At 45.1% G+C, this 15,779-nt stretch overlaps 1 protein-coding gene and 1 pseudogene across 1 annotated transcript; both read left to right on the forward strand.

Moving 5' to 3' along the window:
- Window positions 1-2,890: 2,890 nt before the first annotated feature.
- Window positions 2,891-2,986, forward strand: LOC141415219 (U6 spliceosomal RNA; annotated as a pseudogene).
- Window positions 2,987-10,146: 7,160 nt separating this feature from the next.
- Vamp8 (vesicle associated membrane protein 8) lies at window positions 10,147-14,397 on the forward strand. Its single transcript, XM_020163354.2, has 3 exons — window positions 10,147-10,303; window positions 11,635-11,793; window positions 13,978-14,397. The coding sequence occupies exons 1-3, from the start codon at window positions 10,301-10,303 to the stop codon at window positions 14,119-14,121; spliced, it is 306 nt and encodes a 101-aa protein (XP_020018943.1). The 5' UTR covers window positions 10,147-10,300; the 3' UTR covers window positions 14,122-14,397.
- Window positions 14,398-15,779: the final 1,382 nt, after the last annotated feature.

The raw sequence follows: 15,779 nt of genomic DNA on the forward strand, positions 1-15,779 counted from the left end.
ATTTACCCAAATGAGTTGAAAACTTACACACAAATTCTACATATGAATATAACAGCTTTATTCATAATTTCAAAATGTGGAAGCAACCAAGATGTCCTTCAATACGTGAATGGATTAACATACTTTGGCATGTCTATACAATGGAATGAGCCGGGTGCCAGTGGCTGTAATCATAGCTACGCAGGAGGCAGAGATCAGGAGGATCGCAGTTCAAAGCCAACCCGGGGAAATATTTGGTGAAACCCTATCTCAAAACCAAAAGTCACACAAAAAAGAGACTGGTGGAGTAGATCAAGGTGTAGGCCCTGAGTTCAAACCCCAGTACCACCAAAAAAAAAGAAAGAAAATTGAGGTGTGATAGTACATGCCTGTAAATTCTGGCACTTGGGAGGCTGCGGCATGAGAATCTTGAGTGCTAGACTAGCCTGGGCTATGTAGCAAGGCCCTATCTCAATATGTTAATTTTCAAAGAAATTTAAAAAAAAGAACTATCAAACCACAAGATAGGGAGGAACCTTAAATTCATATTACAAAGTGAAAGCAATCAATGTAATAAGGATAGAAACTACAGGATTCCAACTACAGTCCTTGCCTTACCATGGTTCAATTTCTACTTTTTTTTTTTTGGCAGTGCTGGGATTTGAACTCAGTAAGCCTTAAGCCACTCTACCTTCCCTTTTTTGTGATGGATTTTTTTCAAGATAGGGTCTCATGAACTATTTGCCTAGGTCTGACTTTGAACCACGATCCTCCTGGTCTCTGTCTCCTGAGTAACTAGGATTACAGGCGTGAGACCCGCACGTGGCTAACTTCTTCTTTTTGATTGTGTGGAAGCAATGCACATTCATAAAAACCATACCTCAATTGTTAAATTTTGATCTTTTCCCGGGCTAGCCACATGCTGATAGTTCCTCAGAGAGCCACCCCCACCCCCAGTCAGCATCCAATCACAGGAGTAAATAATTGTGGCTTAACAGTACACTATATTGCTGAGCTATGATTTTCAGTAGGTTGGGTGTATTAATTACATTTTTAACTTACAATATTTTCAACGTTTGATGGGTGTATTGGGATATAAGCCCATCAGTAGTACAGGAGCATCCGTACATGAGAGGCAAAGCTATGGAGACAGTAGAAAAGAGCAGAGGTTGCCAGGGATTTGCAGTGGGGGTGGGTGGGATAGGGAATGAGTTGGGGGGAAGGGTAGTTTGGGGAATTTTTAGAGAAGTGAAACTGTTCTGTATAATGTTGTAATAGTGTCATGGTGGACAAATGTCATTATACATTTGTCAAAACTCACCAGGGCTGGCAGAGTGCCTCAAGTGTTAAAGTGACTGCCTAGCAAGCAAACACCAGGCCCTGAGTTCAAACCCTAGTACTGACAAAAAAAAAAAAAAAAAAAACTGGCCAAATATACAACCCAGTGAGTAAACCCTAGTGCACATTGTGGACCTTGCTAGTAATAACGCGTGCATACTGGCTCATCACTTGTGCCACGCTAATCAAAGTGTTAAGAGGAGGGACTGGAGAAGCATGGAAAGGCATATGGAAATTCTGGACTTGTTCAATTTTTCTGTAAGCCTAAAATAAATACATAAATAAAAGCTGCAGGCATAGCTCAGAGGCAGAGCTCATGCTTAGCATGCCCAAATCCCTGGGTTCAATTCTAGCACCAAAAATAAACAAATGAATAAATAAATAAAGTTCATTAACTTAAAAATAAAGATCAGTTCAACTGAAAGTTAAATTACAGAAACGTTTTTTCTCTGAAACCCATGAGAAAACTATTGAATGCAGAAATACTATATGTGTATGTATTGAAAATATATTTCCCATTTCTTTACATAAAATATTAAAAAGGTGTGTGCCATAAGGACAGAAGTATGGCTCAAGTGGTAGAGTGCTTGCCTAGCATGTGTGAGGCCCTGGGTTTTATCCTCAGTATGGCAAAAAAAAAAAAAAAGTGTACTATAGATTCAAGATTTAATAAATATATTTAATAAAAATAATTCATACTACTTCATGAAGGACTCTCTTAGTTAAAAATGGCCCTTTTAAAAATTATAAATGCATGGCCGTGAAGAATACAATGACTACCATTATAATTTGGTGACACTGTCTTTATTACCGTGCAGTTATCAGCTGTTTTGTCACCAGTGCTTTTGCATCATCAATGTAGATGTCAACACAGTTCAAAAGGCAAATCTCTCAATATTATTGCAGTAGCTTTGTCCTTGGAGATACCAGGGTTTCTGGCGACACACTGAGCACCACAGACTGCTTTCCTAAAGGAAAAGGATGGCAGGGGTGGACATAAAAGTGGGGATTATTGGGGCCAGCTGTGTTTGGCCTCTGGAATCACTGGGCTAACAGTGTTCCTGTGTTGAGGATATGGTCACCGCTAGGTCATCCTAACAGGCAAGGCTGCCCAAGCCACTTTGGAAGCCATAGATATACTTAAGAGATGGATCTTTTAATCCGCAGACTGTGACCCAAAGGGATTCAGTGTGGCTCAGGAAACTTATTCTAACTGTTCTAGAACCACTCAAATGATGGTTCCAGTGTAGGAGTGTAGTTCAGTGGCACAGCACTTGTCTAGCATGCAGGAGGTCCTGCATTAGATGTCCTGCACTGAGGAAATAAAAAATACCTTATGTTCAGCATTATGTACGAAGGCCTAGAGAAGCTACAGAGGAAGAGTTAAATGACTAAGATGTGGTCTCTGTCCACCAGGAGCTTAAGGGCGAGGAAACAGGTAATACAGCTGGACATGGTGATACATCCTATAATCCCAGCACTCAGGCTGAGGCAGGAGGACTAAACATTTGAAGCCTAAGTATGTAGTGACACACTGTCTCAAAAGACAAAATGAAACAAAAAGGCAATAGTAGTGCTCGCTTCGGCAGCACATGTACTAAAATTGGAACGATACATCTTTGCCCCTGTGCAAGGATGACATCAAATTCATGAAGCGTTCCGTATTTTTTCAAAAAAAATTTTAAAAAAGGCAATAATAAAAGAATGGAGAATGGTAGAGCACATGCTTAGCAAGGGTTCGATCCCCAGCACCAATACTAATACTAATAATACAGAAATAATAGGATACCAATATAATGTAGAAAGCCATAAATATTAAGTGAGTGCTATGAGAGCACCAAGGAAGAAATGAATTATGACTGGAGTAATCGGGAAATGTTTTTTGAAGTAGCATTTGAACTGGTTTTGAAAGATGAGTACAATTTTGTGAAGAGAGAGAAATCACAAGTTTTTAGCATAAATAGAGGGATCCAGGTCAGGCCAGTCTGGGCATAAATGCCAGGCCCTAAATAACTAAATAACTAAAGCAAACAGAATTGGGGGCATAGCTCAAGTGGTAGAGAATCTGCCTAGTAAGCTGAAGGCCTGAGTTCAGATCCCAGTACCAAATATATATATTTTTTTTTCACACCTCTAATATATATATATATGTATATATTATATATTCCCACCTCTAATAAGTGAGCTGTGCTAACTTGGCAGCTCTCCATCCTATGATACAACTTGTTTTTATTCAGGGAGTTGTTGATCTCCAATTTACCTTTTCAGGACCAATATACAAAGCCTTTAGTGTTTATTTCTTTAGCTTGAAGTTTAAACAATTCAAAGTTTAGGAAAGAAACTGCTCCACAGATCTTTTCTACTTCTTCTCCACTGTGGAGAAAGAAACCCTCTCTCAGTGTTCACTGTAATATCCAAAACATGTAGTGAATTGCTTACCATAGGCAGGACTTACATAATACAAGGTGAGGACACAGTTCCTGACTGCTGTGAAAGAAAATGAAGTCATTAAAACGCAGACTTTTTTTCAAGATGGGGTCTCATTATGTAGCACAGGCTGGCCTCAAAGTCAGCCTCCTGCTTTAGCCTTCCGCCAAATTCTGGGATTTCAGGCATACCCCATCTACCTCCAACAAGACTGTTGTCTTTTTAATTTGAGGTGGGGGTCTCTCTGTGTTGCCCATGTTGACCTCAGCCTCCCAAGTAGCCTGGACTACACACATATGCCATCCCTGCCCAACTTAAGGGTTAAGAATTTTTTTTTTTTTGCAGTACAGGGGGTTGAACCGAGAGCTTTACACATGCTTGGCAAGTGCTCTACCACTTGAGCTATGCCTCAAACCCAAGGTTAAGACTTTCCAAAGTGGAATTGGGAGATTAAGAGAGGATTGTCCTAACACCTGCTAAAGGTTAAACTACAGAATGTTCCAATAGGCTTGGATAAACAGTTGAAGTCACTATCTGCAGCTTTCAGCATTTCTCAGCTAGGAGTACCCTAATTAACTAACTGATCAGGAGGGGTTTGTGATAGAATTTTTGCCCAGCCTGCTTCCAAAACCTTCTTCCAAAAATAGGGACTTACTGTGGAAATTCCCTATTAAAAAAATCCTCTCTTTCATTTTGGCTTACAGTATATGATTCAAGGGTGCCCTGATTCAGTGTGCTGGAATTGCAATTCCTTGTTTCCCAGATAAATGCTATTTCCTTTCACCTCTATGTCAACTTTGTTTTCCCCAAAAATGGAAAGACAGAGGACTGGAATACACCCTGTGGTGTTGGACTGGAACCAGAGGAACTGGTGTAGACTAATGGTTTCACATACACTGGTAGGTAGAGAGTTAGATATGGGAACCTCCATAGTCACAGGTTCTGCATCCAGGGATTCAACAACTACAGATTGAAAATATTTGGAAAAAAATTCCAGAAAACTCCAAAAAGCAAGACTTGATTTGTCTCGTGCCAAGCACTACACTGAATCCACAAGAATGAAGGGACGGGTAGGCACACCCTGCTATGGCCTCCCACCACCTCCCAGGTCCCCAGTTTCTCCAGGGTGAGCATTGCTTACCTTGCATATGTAGTTAGGCCTATGATGGTGGTGTCTATACTGACCATGTACAGTCTCTCTCCTCCTTGTTCTCCTCCTCCTTCTTCTTCCTAACTGGGATTGAGGTTTGCATGCAAGGCTTGGTGCTTTCAAGCAGGTGCTCTACCACTTGAGCCACACCGATAGTTCATTCTGCTCTGGTTATTTTGGAGGTGTGGTCTCGAGAACTGGGACCTATCAGTTCAAGCTGGGCTGGCCTTGAACTGTGATCCTCCTGATCTTAGCCTCCCTAGTAGCTAGGATAACAGGCATGAACCGCTGGCACCCAGCTTTTTGTTTTGTTTTGTTTAAAGTTAGCACTGTGGCTGGGTGCTGGTGGCTCATGCCTGTAATCCTAGCTACTAAGGAAGCAGAGATCAGGACTATTCCAGTTTGAAGCCAGCTGGGCAAATAGTTTGTGAGACCCTATCTTGAAAAAAAAAATCACAAAAAAGACTAGTGGAGTAGATCAAGGTATAGGCCTTGAGTTCAAACCCCAGTACCACAAAAAGGAAGGAAAGATGGAAAGGAAGGAAAGAAGGGAGGGAGAGAGAGAGAGAGAGAGAGAGAGAGAGACAGACAGACAGACAGAGACAAGTCTGTGTTACAATACTTCAATCTTGGAGAGGTCAAATGTGTATACAGTTAAAGGCAAAGCAAATGATAGATTCTATAAAAGGAAATGTGAGGGTGATCACATGAGGAAGAAGTAAATTCACTTCAGTGAGGAAATCTAGAGGGCTTCAGGGAGGCTATGTCTTAAATATGAAAAGAATTTCCACAGGCCTTGATGAGTGAAGCCTTTAAGCAAAAGTATGAAAGGGATGGCTTAGGGAGTTTGGGGAAAGGCATATGATTTGGTGTGACTGGAGGGCTGGGAGGCGAGTCTTAAGGGAAACCAGCTTAGAAAAGCAGGTTAAGAACACTCAGAATGTCTGCTAATAAGTTTGGGCTTTAACCTGCAGGCAAGTTGGAATATACTCCAGTGTTTTGGGAAGATAGCAAGCAAACTGTAGAGGAATGGATAGGACAAGAGAGGCCAGGTTGGAGGTGACTGAAATTGTCCAGAGACGAGATCATGCTGGCATTTACTGCGGAGCAAGAGCTGGTAGATAGAAGAGGGGAGCTATTACAGACATGACTGAGAATGCATCAAGACATGGTGATAACCCACCATGTGTGGAGGATGGCTTTGGGGTTCCTATTTTGAGAAAGCAAGAGAATCAGAGTACCACTTGGAAGCAACATTAAGAAAAGGGCACTGGAGAGGCAGCATTGGCAGTTGAGAGAGAGGTCTGAGCTAGAGATCCAGATTTGGAATCAAATCCACAAATGGCTCTTCAGGGTTTTTTTGTTTGTTTGTTTTTGGTGGCACTGGGGTTTGAACTCAGGGCCTCATGCTTGCCAGGCAGGCACTTTTACCACTTAAGCCATTCAACCCTCCCTTTTTTTCTTGGTAGAACTGAAGTTTGAACTCAGGGTTTCTTGCTTGTGAAGCAGGTGCTTGAGTCACACCTCTAGTCCATTTTGCTTGTTTTTTTATGGCGGGGCGGGGGTGGGGAGTTAGGTCTTGCAAACTATCTGCCAGGTCTGGACTCAAGCCACAATCCTCTCAATCTCAGCCTCCTGTTGTTTTTTTTGTTGTTGTTGTTTTGTTTTGTTTTTTGAGATAGGTTTTTGCTATGTAGCCAAGGCTGGCCTCAAACTTGATAGTTTCCTGCCTTGCATCCCAAGTGTTGGTATTACAGGCATGTATTATCACATCCAGCCTAAGAGAGGAGGGTTTCTCAACCTTAGCATTATTGACATGGTGCAGAGTAATCCTTTTATTCCCCAGCTCTGAGGATTGAACCCAGGGCCTTGCTCATGTTAAGCAATCACTTTACCACTGAGCCATATCCTCAGCCTTTAGATTTTTGAGACAAGGTGTCCCTGTGTAACCCAGACTGGCCTCAAACTTGTGATACATTTGCCTACACCTGAGATCACACGTGTGTGTTACCACACGCTGACTACCAGAGAGTTCTTTGTTGCAGGGAGCTATCCTTTGCATTGCAGGATGTTTTAGTAGCATATTTAGTCGCTACCCACTAGATACTATAATACCCTTTCCCCTAGTCATGACAAAAAAAATATCTCCAAGCACTATCAAATGTCCCCTGGAGGGCAAAGTCAACCCCACTGAGGAGTACTGCTCTAGAAAATAGTGCAGAGTCAGAGGCCAAGGGCAGACTCTTTGGATTCTAAGAAAACGGTCAGAAAGGAAGAGGGTACGTTGGGGGAGATGAAGGGTGACTGTGTCGCAATAGGGTGGACGGCAGTTTAACAAGCTACAGAAAGGAGAGTGGAGGAAGAAAGTGCTGTGAGCTCTATGATGGTGCAGGGAACAAATTCACTTGAGCTCCTGAATGTGTATTTTCCTCGTCCTCCTGGCCTTTTCCCTGTGAGACAGAAGTACACTGCCCAGCTGGGCATAAAGAAGATTGGTATATGCATTTAATCCTAAAAATGACTTTTTTCTTCAATACTGGAAATTGCTCTGATGGTCACACATGCTAGTCAAGCGCTTTATCACTGAGCTACATCCCCAGTCCATTGAAATGACTCTTTTTCTTTTTTCCTGTCCTTCCTTCCTTCCTTCCCTTTTTTGGGGGGTAGGGTGGGATGGGGGTAGGGGTACTGGGATTTGAACTCAGTGCTTTGCACTTGCTGGCATGGGCTCTACCGCTTTAGCTAGTCCCAGTCCTGGAATTCTTAACAGTAATCACAATCACCAATATTTACTGTTTTTTTAAATTTGTGTCAGACACAGGTGATGAGGTAACTGAGGTTAAGCTGTTATGCAAGTATATCTAAGCTCATGTAATATTAATAGATCAGCATTTCCAATGGAAATATGACTTGAGCCACATCATAATCTGTAATTTAAATGTTTTTAGTAGTTGTGCTGAGGATACAGTTCAGTGGTAGAGCACTTACATACCATTCAGAAGGCTCTGGGTTCATTCCCTAGCACCAAAAAAAATCCCTAGCCAAAAGTTAAATAAAATAAAGACAAAAATTTTTTACTAGTCAAATTTAAAAAGTAAAAGAAACAAGTGAAATTAATTTTATCAGTCTCTTCTACTAAATATACCCAAAACATTTTTTCAACATGCCACCAGTATATAAAAGTAATGAGAGATTCGCATTCTTTTTTCATACTAAGTCTGGGGTGTATTTTATTCTTAACAACCCATCTCAATTCAGACTAGCCATAGTGAAAACAAATGCTGAACAGCTACATGTGGTTGGTGGCTACCACATTGGACAGCACAAGTAGAGACCAAGGATTTTTTTTTTTTTAAAGACAGGAGTTCCCTAAATTACCTAGGCTAGCCTTGCACTTTGGTCCTCCTGCTTCAGTTTCCAGTGTATCTGGGATTCTAGGTGTGCTTCACTATACTCAGCAGAGATCAAGGAATCTAACTCATCTCTACATGGCCATGTTGTAGGCTTTCTAAGTCTCATGAGAGGGAGGTAGCCACGCTAACTGGAAAAGCAAACTAGGACATACCTAGTTTGCCAGGCTGTTTGTCCTGGTCACCCAAATTCAGGTCTGCATAACTTAATGATCTCACAACCTTGTTGGGGGATAAGACTTTATCGTAAGCTAGACTTTCATGAGTGGGGGTGTACCTCAGTGTATGAATATGTGCATAGCATATGCCAGGTTGAGTTCAATCCCCAGCACCAAAATGCAAAATATTTGGTGGGCTTGGTGGACATTTTGACAACATGGCTTTTCCTTCGGCGTGTTTGTTATGTTTCATGGACATCCTTGCAGTTTAAGATGATGCTTTAAAAATAGTTCTCTCGCTGGGCATCAGTGGCTTCCGCTTGCAATCCTAGCTAGTTGGGAGGCTGAAATAGGGAGGATCACGGTTCAAGGCAAATAATATGAGAGACCCCCATCTCCAAAATTACCAGAGAAAAATGATTGCGGCTCAAGCAGTAGAATGCCTGCTTTGCAAACATAAAACCCTGTGTTCAAACCCCAGTTCCACCAAAAAAATGAAGTTCTCTCTTCATGACAGCTCTAGCCCTGTCACTTGATGGGAGAATCAGCAGAACCGGTAAGATTGTTTAGAATTGACACTTTCTATTGAAATCTTTTTCCTGCTTAAGTCTTCTTTTGTTTCACTGGAAAGGAAGCAAAAATTTAAAAAAATGAGCACATTTTTTAAAGTGTACAAGTTGCTTTGTTACAGTAAAACTAAATGTGTAGTTGGTGGTGGTGGCGGGGGTGTAGCTCATTCATGAAGCCCTGGGTTCAATCCCCAGCACCAAAACCAAAAGTGTACACAAAGGAAAAAATAAAGTGTCCCAAAAGGTTACAGGGGTCCAAAATTGATCAAAGCCTTTTAAAAAGTATTCGTTAGAGAAGCTGACATTTCCTCCTTGGAACTGATACTTCTTTTGGGATGGGACAAGAATGTGTGTTCCCTTCTGTGTGTCCCTGTTATTGTTCTTCCGCCTTGATAAACACCATCTGGGGAAGAGTAGATTTTTCTCTGGCTCAAAGCCACGTTAGTGGAAAAATCCTTTGCCCTGAGCCCCCCAGTCCATTGGACAGTCCTCTGATCACTGACTGGGGTCACCAACCATGACCCCTGAAGGGAAACACAGGACTGCTGAACTCTGGAAGGGAAAGAGAGGGTGGTGAGCCATAGTTTCCTCATTGTCTGCTTCCTTCCAGACCCTGTGCTAGGCATATCTCGTGTGCTGTTTCCACTCCTTCCCACCACTGTCAACTCAGCATTACCACCTGCAAAACCTGGAGGGCTGGAGAGATTTGCTTAGGGCCACCCAGCTAGTAACCCAGGGCTTTCTAGCATCAGAAACCAGACTCAGCATTCCAAACTCAGGGGATTTTAGAGTCTTCTGCTCATTCAATACATCCCTGGGGACAAGTTGTCCAGCAAGAAATTTTCACGTCTGCATTCTCTTTCATGTGAACCAGGCCTGACATAGAACTTATGGTTAATTTGGGTCTCTAGAAACTGGAATGAGACACTAAAGACATAAAAAGGGAGACGTTCCAGCTTCAAGACACCTAGAAGGGCTGCTTGCTCTTTCTTTTTCTCATTCCTGACAAGCTAGAAGACTTGGCGCCAGGGAGCTCTGTGGCTTTAAGTTAAACCTCTGGGAGGTGACAGGGAGGACGGTGGAGGGTGCCGCCTACCTGGGGAAACCTGCGTTAGGTGTGGCTGGTGTGACTGGAGCGCTGGGGATATGGGGTGGGCGGAGGCGGGCTGAAAGTTGGAGCAAGCAGGAAGTGAAACGAGGACTGCCGACTGCCGGGAAGGAAACCGACGAGGCCAGTTCTGCTGCTGACAGGCCTGAGCACTCCGGGACATGGTGAGTGACTTGGGAACTGGGAAAGAACCGATTGAGAGCGGAGCCAAAGGGGGCTCGAGACTGGGGTTTGGCTGTGCTGGGAAAAGGCAAGTTGGTGGCAAAGTCAGAGGGCTGGACCAGCACTGCCTGTGGCCTCTCCTCTTTGACAACTTGGTCACAAATAGCCCTGAGCTGCCTGGGTGGAGGTTCCTGCCCCTTCTCCACTGCCTCCCTCCCCCATCTTGGTGCTGGACCAGAGCAGGGTTTGGGTGGGGGCTGGGGGCCCGAATTCCAGGCAGAGTTGAGAAGGGCCGCCCTCCCCTCTGTCCTCCTCCTGCTCCAGCTGGGCCTGAGCCGCGTTGTTGTGACACTACCCGGCTGTTAGCACTTCTGCTGTCTCAGATTCCCAGCCAGCAACAGGAGTTCTCCCCTTGCTCTTTCACTACATCCCTGGACAGATACTCAAAGGATATGTCTGTCCACCAAGCCCAAGCAATCAGCCCCTTCTCCATGAACAGGAGGAAGAGAGATAAGGGCTTCCATGATAATCTAGTTGGAGCCCATACCTCTGGCCAGTTCCTGAAGGACCACTGGGTCACAGAGGGAGGAGCCTAGTCATGTTTTTCTCTCCCTGTTCAAAAACTTTATCAAGCAGCCTCAGGGATAGGGAGGCATCAGCCAAGGCGGACTTCCTCCATTTCCACAATGGCCCCGCTGTTTTTATTAATATCCACATAAGTAGGCAGTTGTGTGGGGCCTGCACAGGGTGCTAAGTGGTGGGGAAAAGCAGAAGTGTGAGACTCAATCACACGTGTGGTGCCTTGTGGGGGCCTTGGTTGCCTGTTGCTGTGGGTCCCAGCCATGGAGCTGCGGTTACACTGGCCAGGAAGCCCCAGGCCAGAGCAGCTCTCCAGCAGCTGTCTGGGAGAGGCAGATGAGTGGGGCTAGGTGAACATGCTGTACTGGCCAGCACCCACACTTTAAGTGAGAACCCAGTGGGATCAGGGAAGTGAGCTGTCTCTGGGGATTGGTAGATAGTGCTCTGCTGTGCACTGGAGGGAATGTTGTGAGATGCCACCTCTGCCATCACTATGACCTTCTCTGAGAAGCATGGAAGCAGGGAAGATAATGTCCTGCTTTTCCTTCTTGGCCTGATTTACTCTGTCTAGCATCAGATCTACCTTTTGGGGCCTAAAAATATACTTAGGTTTGGTTACAGGTGTAATACATAAAAACAGTCTCTTCATAAACAATTCACTCATTACAAAAAGCTGAAATCCACCTTAGGCCTACCTTCCTCTGGCCTCTTGGATCCTCCATCACTTGGCCTAATTGATGCTGTTGTCATCCAGGAGGAGGGCAGCAGAGGTGGAGAAAATGATCGAGTACGAAACCTGCAGAGTGAGGTGGAGGGAGTCAAAAATATTATGACCCAGAATGTGGAGCGAATCCTGGCCCGTGGGGAGAACTTGGACCATCTCCGCAACAAGACAGAGGATCTAGAAGCCACGGTGAGACAGGGAGCCCACTGGAGCTGGTGGAAGAGAGGGAGGGAGAATTGTTGAAGAAAACAGAAGTTTTTGTGAGGGAAGGCAAAATGAGTAGAAGGGATGAAGTCTGCCATTCCTGCTGTCTTTTTGCCTATTTTGGGAATTTTTGTCAGTTGGGTTCCTACTTCTGGTTCTGTTCTGCTCCACTGATTGGTGTGGAGCCCAGGGATGAGTCCAGTGCCTGGGGTTTTGGGGGGGCATACCCATGAAGGCATTTCCTGAGACAGATAGACATTCAGTCAGCCTGTACATTCTTAAGCTTCTTTCGTTTGAAACTGATTTTCACTTTAAATTCTACCCTTGACAATTATTTGGATCTGACCTCCTCCCCACACAAAAAATATTAGCTCTGGGAAAATCCTCCCCTAGCCTTTGGTCTTCTCTGGGAGTTAGGCAGGGAGTAGAAAATTAGTAGTACTGAGTCATCATTAAAAAGAAGCTGGGAAGAGCAATGAAATTCTTTGATCCCAGGGTTCTCTGCCAGCTGAAGGCTAGAATAATATCTCCCACACATCTTGCTAGACCTTCCTCCCTCTCTCCAGCCAGCTGTTTGGAAGGAGCAAGGGAGTAACTCCAAAGTTCAGCTAAGGCTAAAGCCCCAGGTTCTATGTCCAGTGGAGAGACTGGTTCTGGCTTTCTGAGTTCTATGTGGAATCTTGAACTCTGGGCCTTGCACTTGCTAGGCAAGTGTTGTACATTTGAGCCTCCAGGGCTTTTTGCTTTAGTTTATTTTTCAGGTATGGTCTCATGCTTTTGCCTGGGGCTGGCCTCAGACGGCAATATTCCCACTCTGACATAGCTAGGATTACAGATGTATACCACCACGCCCAGATTTTTTGGTGGCAGTGTGGGAGGGCACATATTGGGATTAGAACTCAGGGCTTCATGCTTGTGAGGCAGGCACTCTTATCACTTGAGCCATGACTCCAGCCCTTTTTTCTCTTGTTATTTTGGAGATAGGGTCTCCCTTTTCCCACCCCTGCCCCTGCCAGGCTGGCCTGGACTGAGATCCTTCTATTTTAGGCATCCAGCTGGGATGAAAGGTGTGTATCACCACACCCAGCTGTTGGTTGAGATGGAGTCTTGTGAACAACGTTTTGCCCAGTCTGGCCTTGAACTATAATCCTGCTGATTTCAGCCTCTCCCATCCAAGTACTAACCAGGCCTGACCCTGCTTAGCTTCCGAGATCAGATGAGATTGGGCGCATTCAGGGTGGTATGAGGTAGACTGAGTTCAGCCTTTCAAGCAGCTAGGATTGCAAGCACTCATACTGTTTGAGCCACTCTGCCAGCCCTTTTTTTTGATGGGTTTTTTCAAGATAGGGTCTCACGAACTATTTGCCTGGGGCAAACTGTGATTCTCCTGATCTCTGCTTCCTGAGTAGCTAGGATTATAGGTGTGAGCCACTGGTGCCAGCTCCAGCTTGTTTTTTTGAGATAGGGTCTCACTAACTTTTTTAGCAGGACTGGCCTGAAGTCATGATCCTCCCCTCTTCCTCCTGCTTAGCTAGGATTATAAGCATAAGCCACCAAACTCAGCCCTCTGTGGAATCTTGGGTATTGCTCCTTGGTCTCCCTGGGACTTAGTTCCTCTTTCTGTAATTTAATCTGGGTAAATGACCCAGGGAGATTTAGTGTCTGCAACTTGATTTGAGGGAGAAGTAGGAGTTTCCCCCACTTCCAACCCCCTGCACTGCCCTGTCCTTTCCTCTGCTTCTACAGTCCCTAGAAGACAAGGAGTCATGGGGCCAAGAGGTGCACCCACCTGGAGTCTGCAGCCCTCAGTCCAGGGTCTACTTTCCCAAGGGTGGACTGTACTGCCTGTTGGTGTTGCACACCTGGGTGTAAGCATGTGTTAAAGACCCTTCAGGATGTATGACAGTGCAGGGGTAGGTAAGAAGAGAAAGAATTCCAGAGCTGCCATCACATTTAGGTGGCGAACTCACAGGAGTCCAAGAATTCTAAACTTGAACCAGATTGTTACAAAGGTATATATATATATCAAGGTAGGAGGATAGAGCATCTTTTATTTCAAACTTTATTACTTCAGCTAATAACGTATATACTTAGATGTGGGTGTCCGTTTGTACTCTTATTTCAGGGGAAGTAGTCACTGGGTCACTCATTCTACCTTGTTCCCAACAGTCTGAGCACTTCAAGACGACATCACAGAAGGTGGCTCGAAAGTTCTGGTGGAAGAACGTGAAGATGATTGTACTCATCTGTGTGATTGTTTTTATCATCCTCCTCTTCATCGTGCTCTTTGCCACCGGTGCCATCCCCACTTAGGGAATCCCTCCCACCCCACCCTCCTCTTCAGGGGTGACCCTTCACAAATGGGTGCCAAGAGGGGCCCTCTCTCTTGTTCTCCTGCACAGGAATGCTTGGTCACAGAGGCCTCTCTGCCACATTGTATACCCCAGGAGCACCCTGATCCCCTGGAAAAAGAGAGCTGGACTGCGGCTGCATTTCACAGGTCCTTAGAGTGGGTTAGACAGACCCAGAGGACCCTGCATGTAGCTGGGAGACTGATGGTGGCTGGTGGGCAATAAAGACCTTACAGTATCCCTATGTGTGAGGCACTTTCTCTCTTTCCATTTCACCCTTGACCCTGCCATTTCATTTGTTCCTGAGGATTCCCTCTGGCTGAGGTTCTCTCATTTGAGGCCCAAGTGGTTAGAGGGTTGGAGAGTGCATGTTTGGCAAAGAAAGATGGAAGCTCCCTGCCTTTCTTTATTCCACTCTGTTCTATTTGTTGTCATAGGTGTTGAGAAAATAAGAATTTTCTGGGGATGTGGCATAAGGAGAATTCAAAAGCTTCACAGCATGTTAGGGTGGCATGCAAGTTTAAGTGTTCCCTTAGGTTCCCTTGGGTCCTGCCATGTTCTCTTAATACTCTTCTCCTGAAAGTATTAGCTGAGACATGAAATCCTGGACAAGAGCATTTAGGATCTGGTTTAGGGCTTCCCATGTCATCTGCCATTTCCATCTCTCTTCTATGGCATTGTTGTAATCCAGAGTCAAAACTTGGAGGAACTCAGCTGCTTTTCCTTTTCTGGTGATTTTGTATATTCCTTTTGTCTTTTGTTTGCCCCTGCCCTTCTGGGACTTAATAGGTCCATGGGTCTCAGCTGTCCCGATGGGGCGAGCATCTCTCCCCTGCATCTCATGGCTGGGCACAGTCAGTGTCACAGGACAGGGCCTGCAGCCCTCCTTCCTTTTCTTGCACAATAAGCTTTCTGTCTTCTGGCCTCGCTCCTCTCCACCAGGTTCCACTGTCATTGCCGCTCTTCCCAGTGCCCAGCCTGCCTTAGCTCATGGGGAGGGACCTTGCTATCTCTGTCCCTGTTCTTACAGGCTTTTCAAAATTAGAAACAACCTGTTATTGGGAGGAAGTGGGGAAGAGACAGAGTTGAGAGATAGGATTTGGGACTAGCTTGGAGGTCAGGCTCTGGAATCATGCTCCGATTTCTGGGGGAGGGCAGGGGCAAGTGCCCGAGTTCCTCTGAGGAGGCTTTCCCATGACTCCATCCATCCTCTCTCTCCTTATCCTACCTGGATGCAAGGTCCAAGTTTGGAGTGCAGGAGGGTCTGTGCTTACAGAGACTCAGTTCTCTGGGTCAAGAGGGACTTTGTTTGGGGTGTTGGCAGTGGCCTGGGTGGCGGAGGGCAGGGGATTAGTGATTTTTTGACCGTGATGAGAGAAGAGGATGGGTAGATTCAACTTAGGAGGGCTTGTAGTGGTAGCAGACATGCCAGCATGTTTGGTTGAGAAGCAGGCTTCTACCATGGTAGACTCTCCTCCCGGCACTCACACAGGTAATTGTTGGGGTGAGTGACGCCTCCCTGCTAACCCCATCTGCCAGATCTGAGCAGCAACCCCCAGCTCTCAGAGAGCACACACCTCTGGCCATTTCATAGATTGGGCCCCCGAAGGGTGGCATAGC

Source organism: Castor canadensis, chromosome 12 (genome assembly GCF_047511655.1).
Source record: "Castor canadensis chromosome 12, mCasCan1.hap1v2, whole genome shotgun sequence".
Lineage (NCBI taxonomy): Eukaryota > Metazoa > Chordata > Mammalia > Rodentia > Castoridae > Castor > Castor canadensis.

Coding starts and splice junctions, on each gene's coding strand:
- Vamp8 (XM_020163354.2), top strand. Junction 11,794..13,977: donor CAGAGGATCTAGAAGCCACG/GTGAGACAGGGA, acceptor TGTTCCCAACAG/TCTGAGCACTTCAAGACGAC.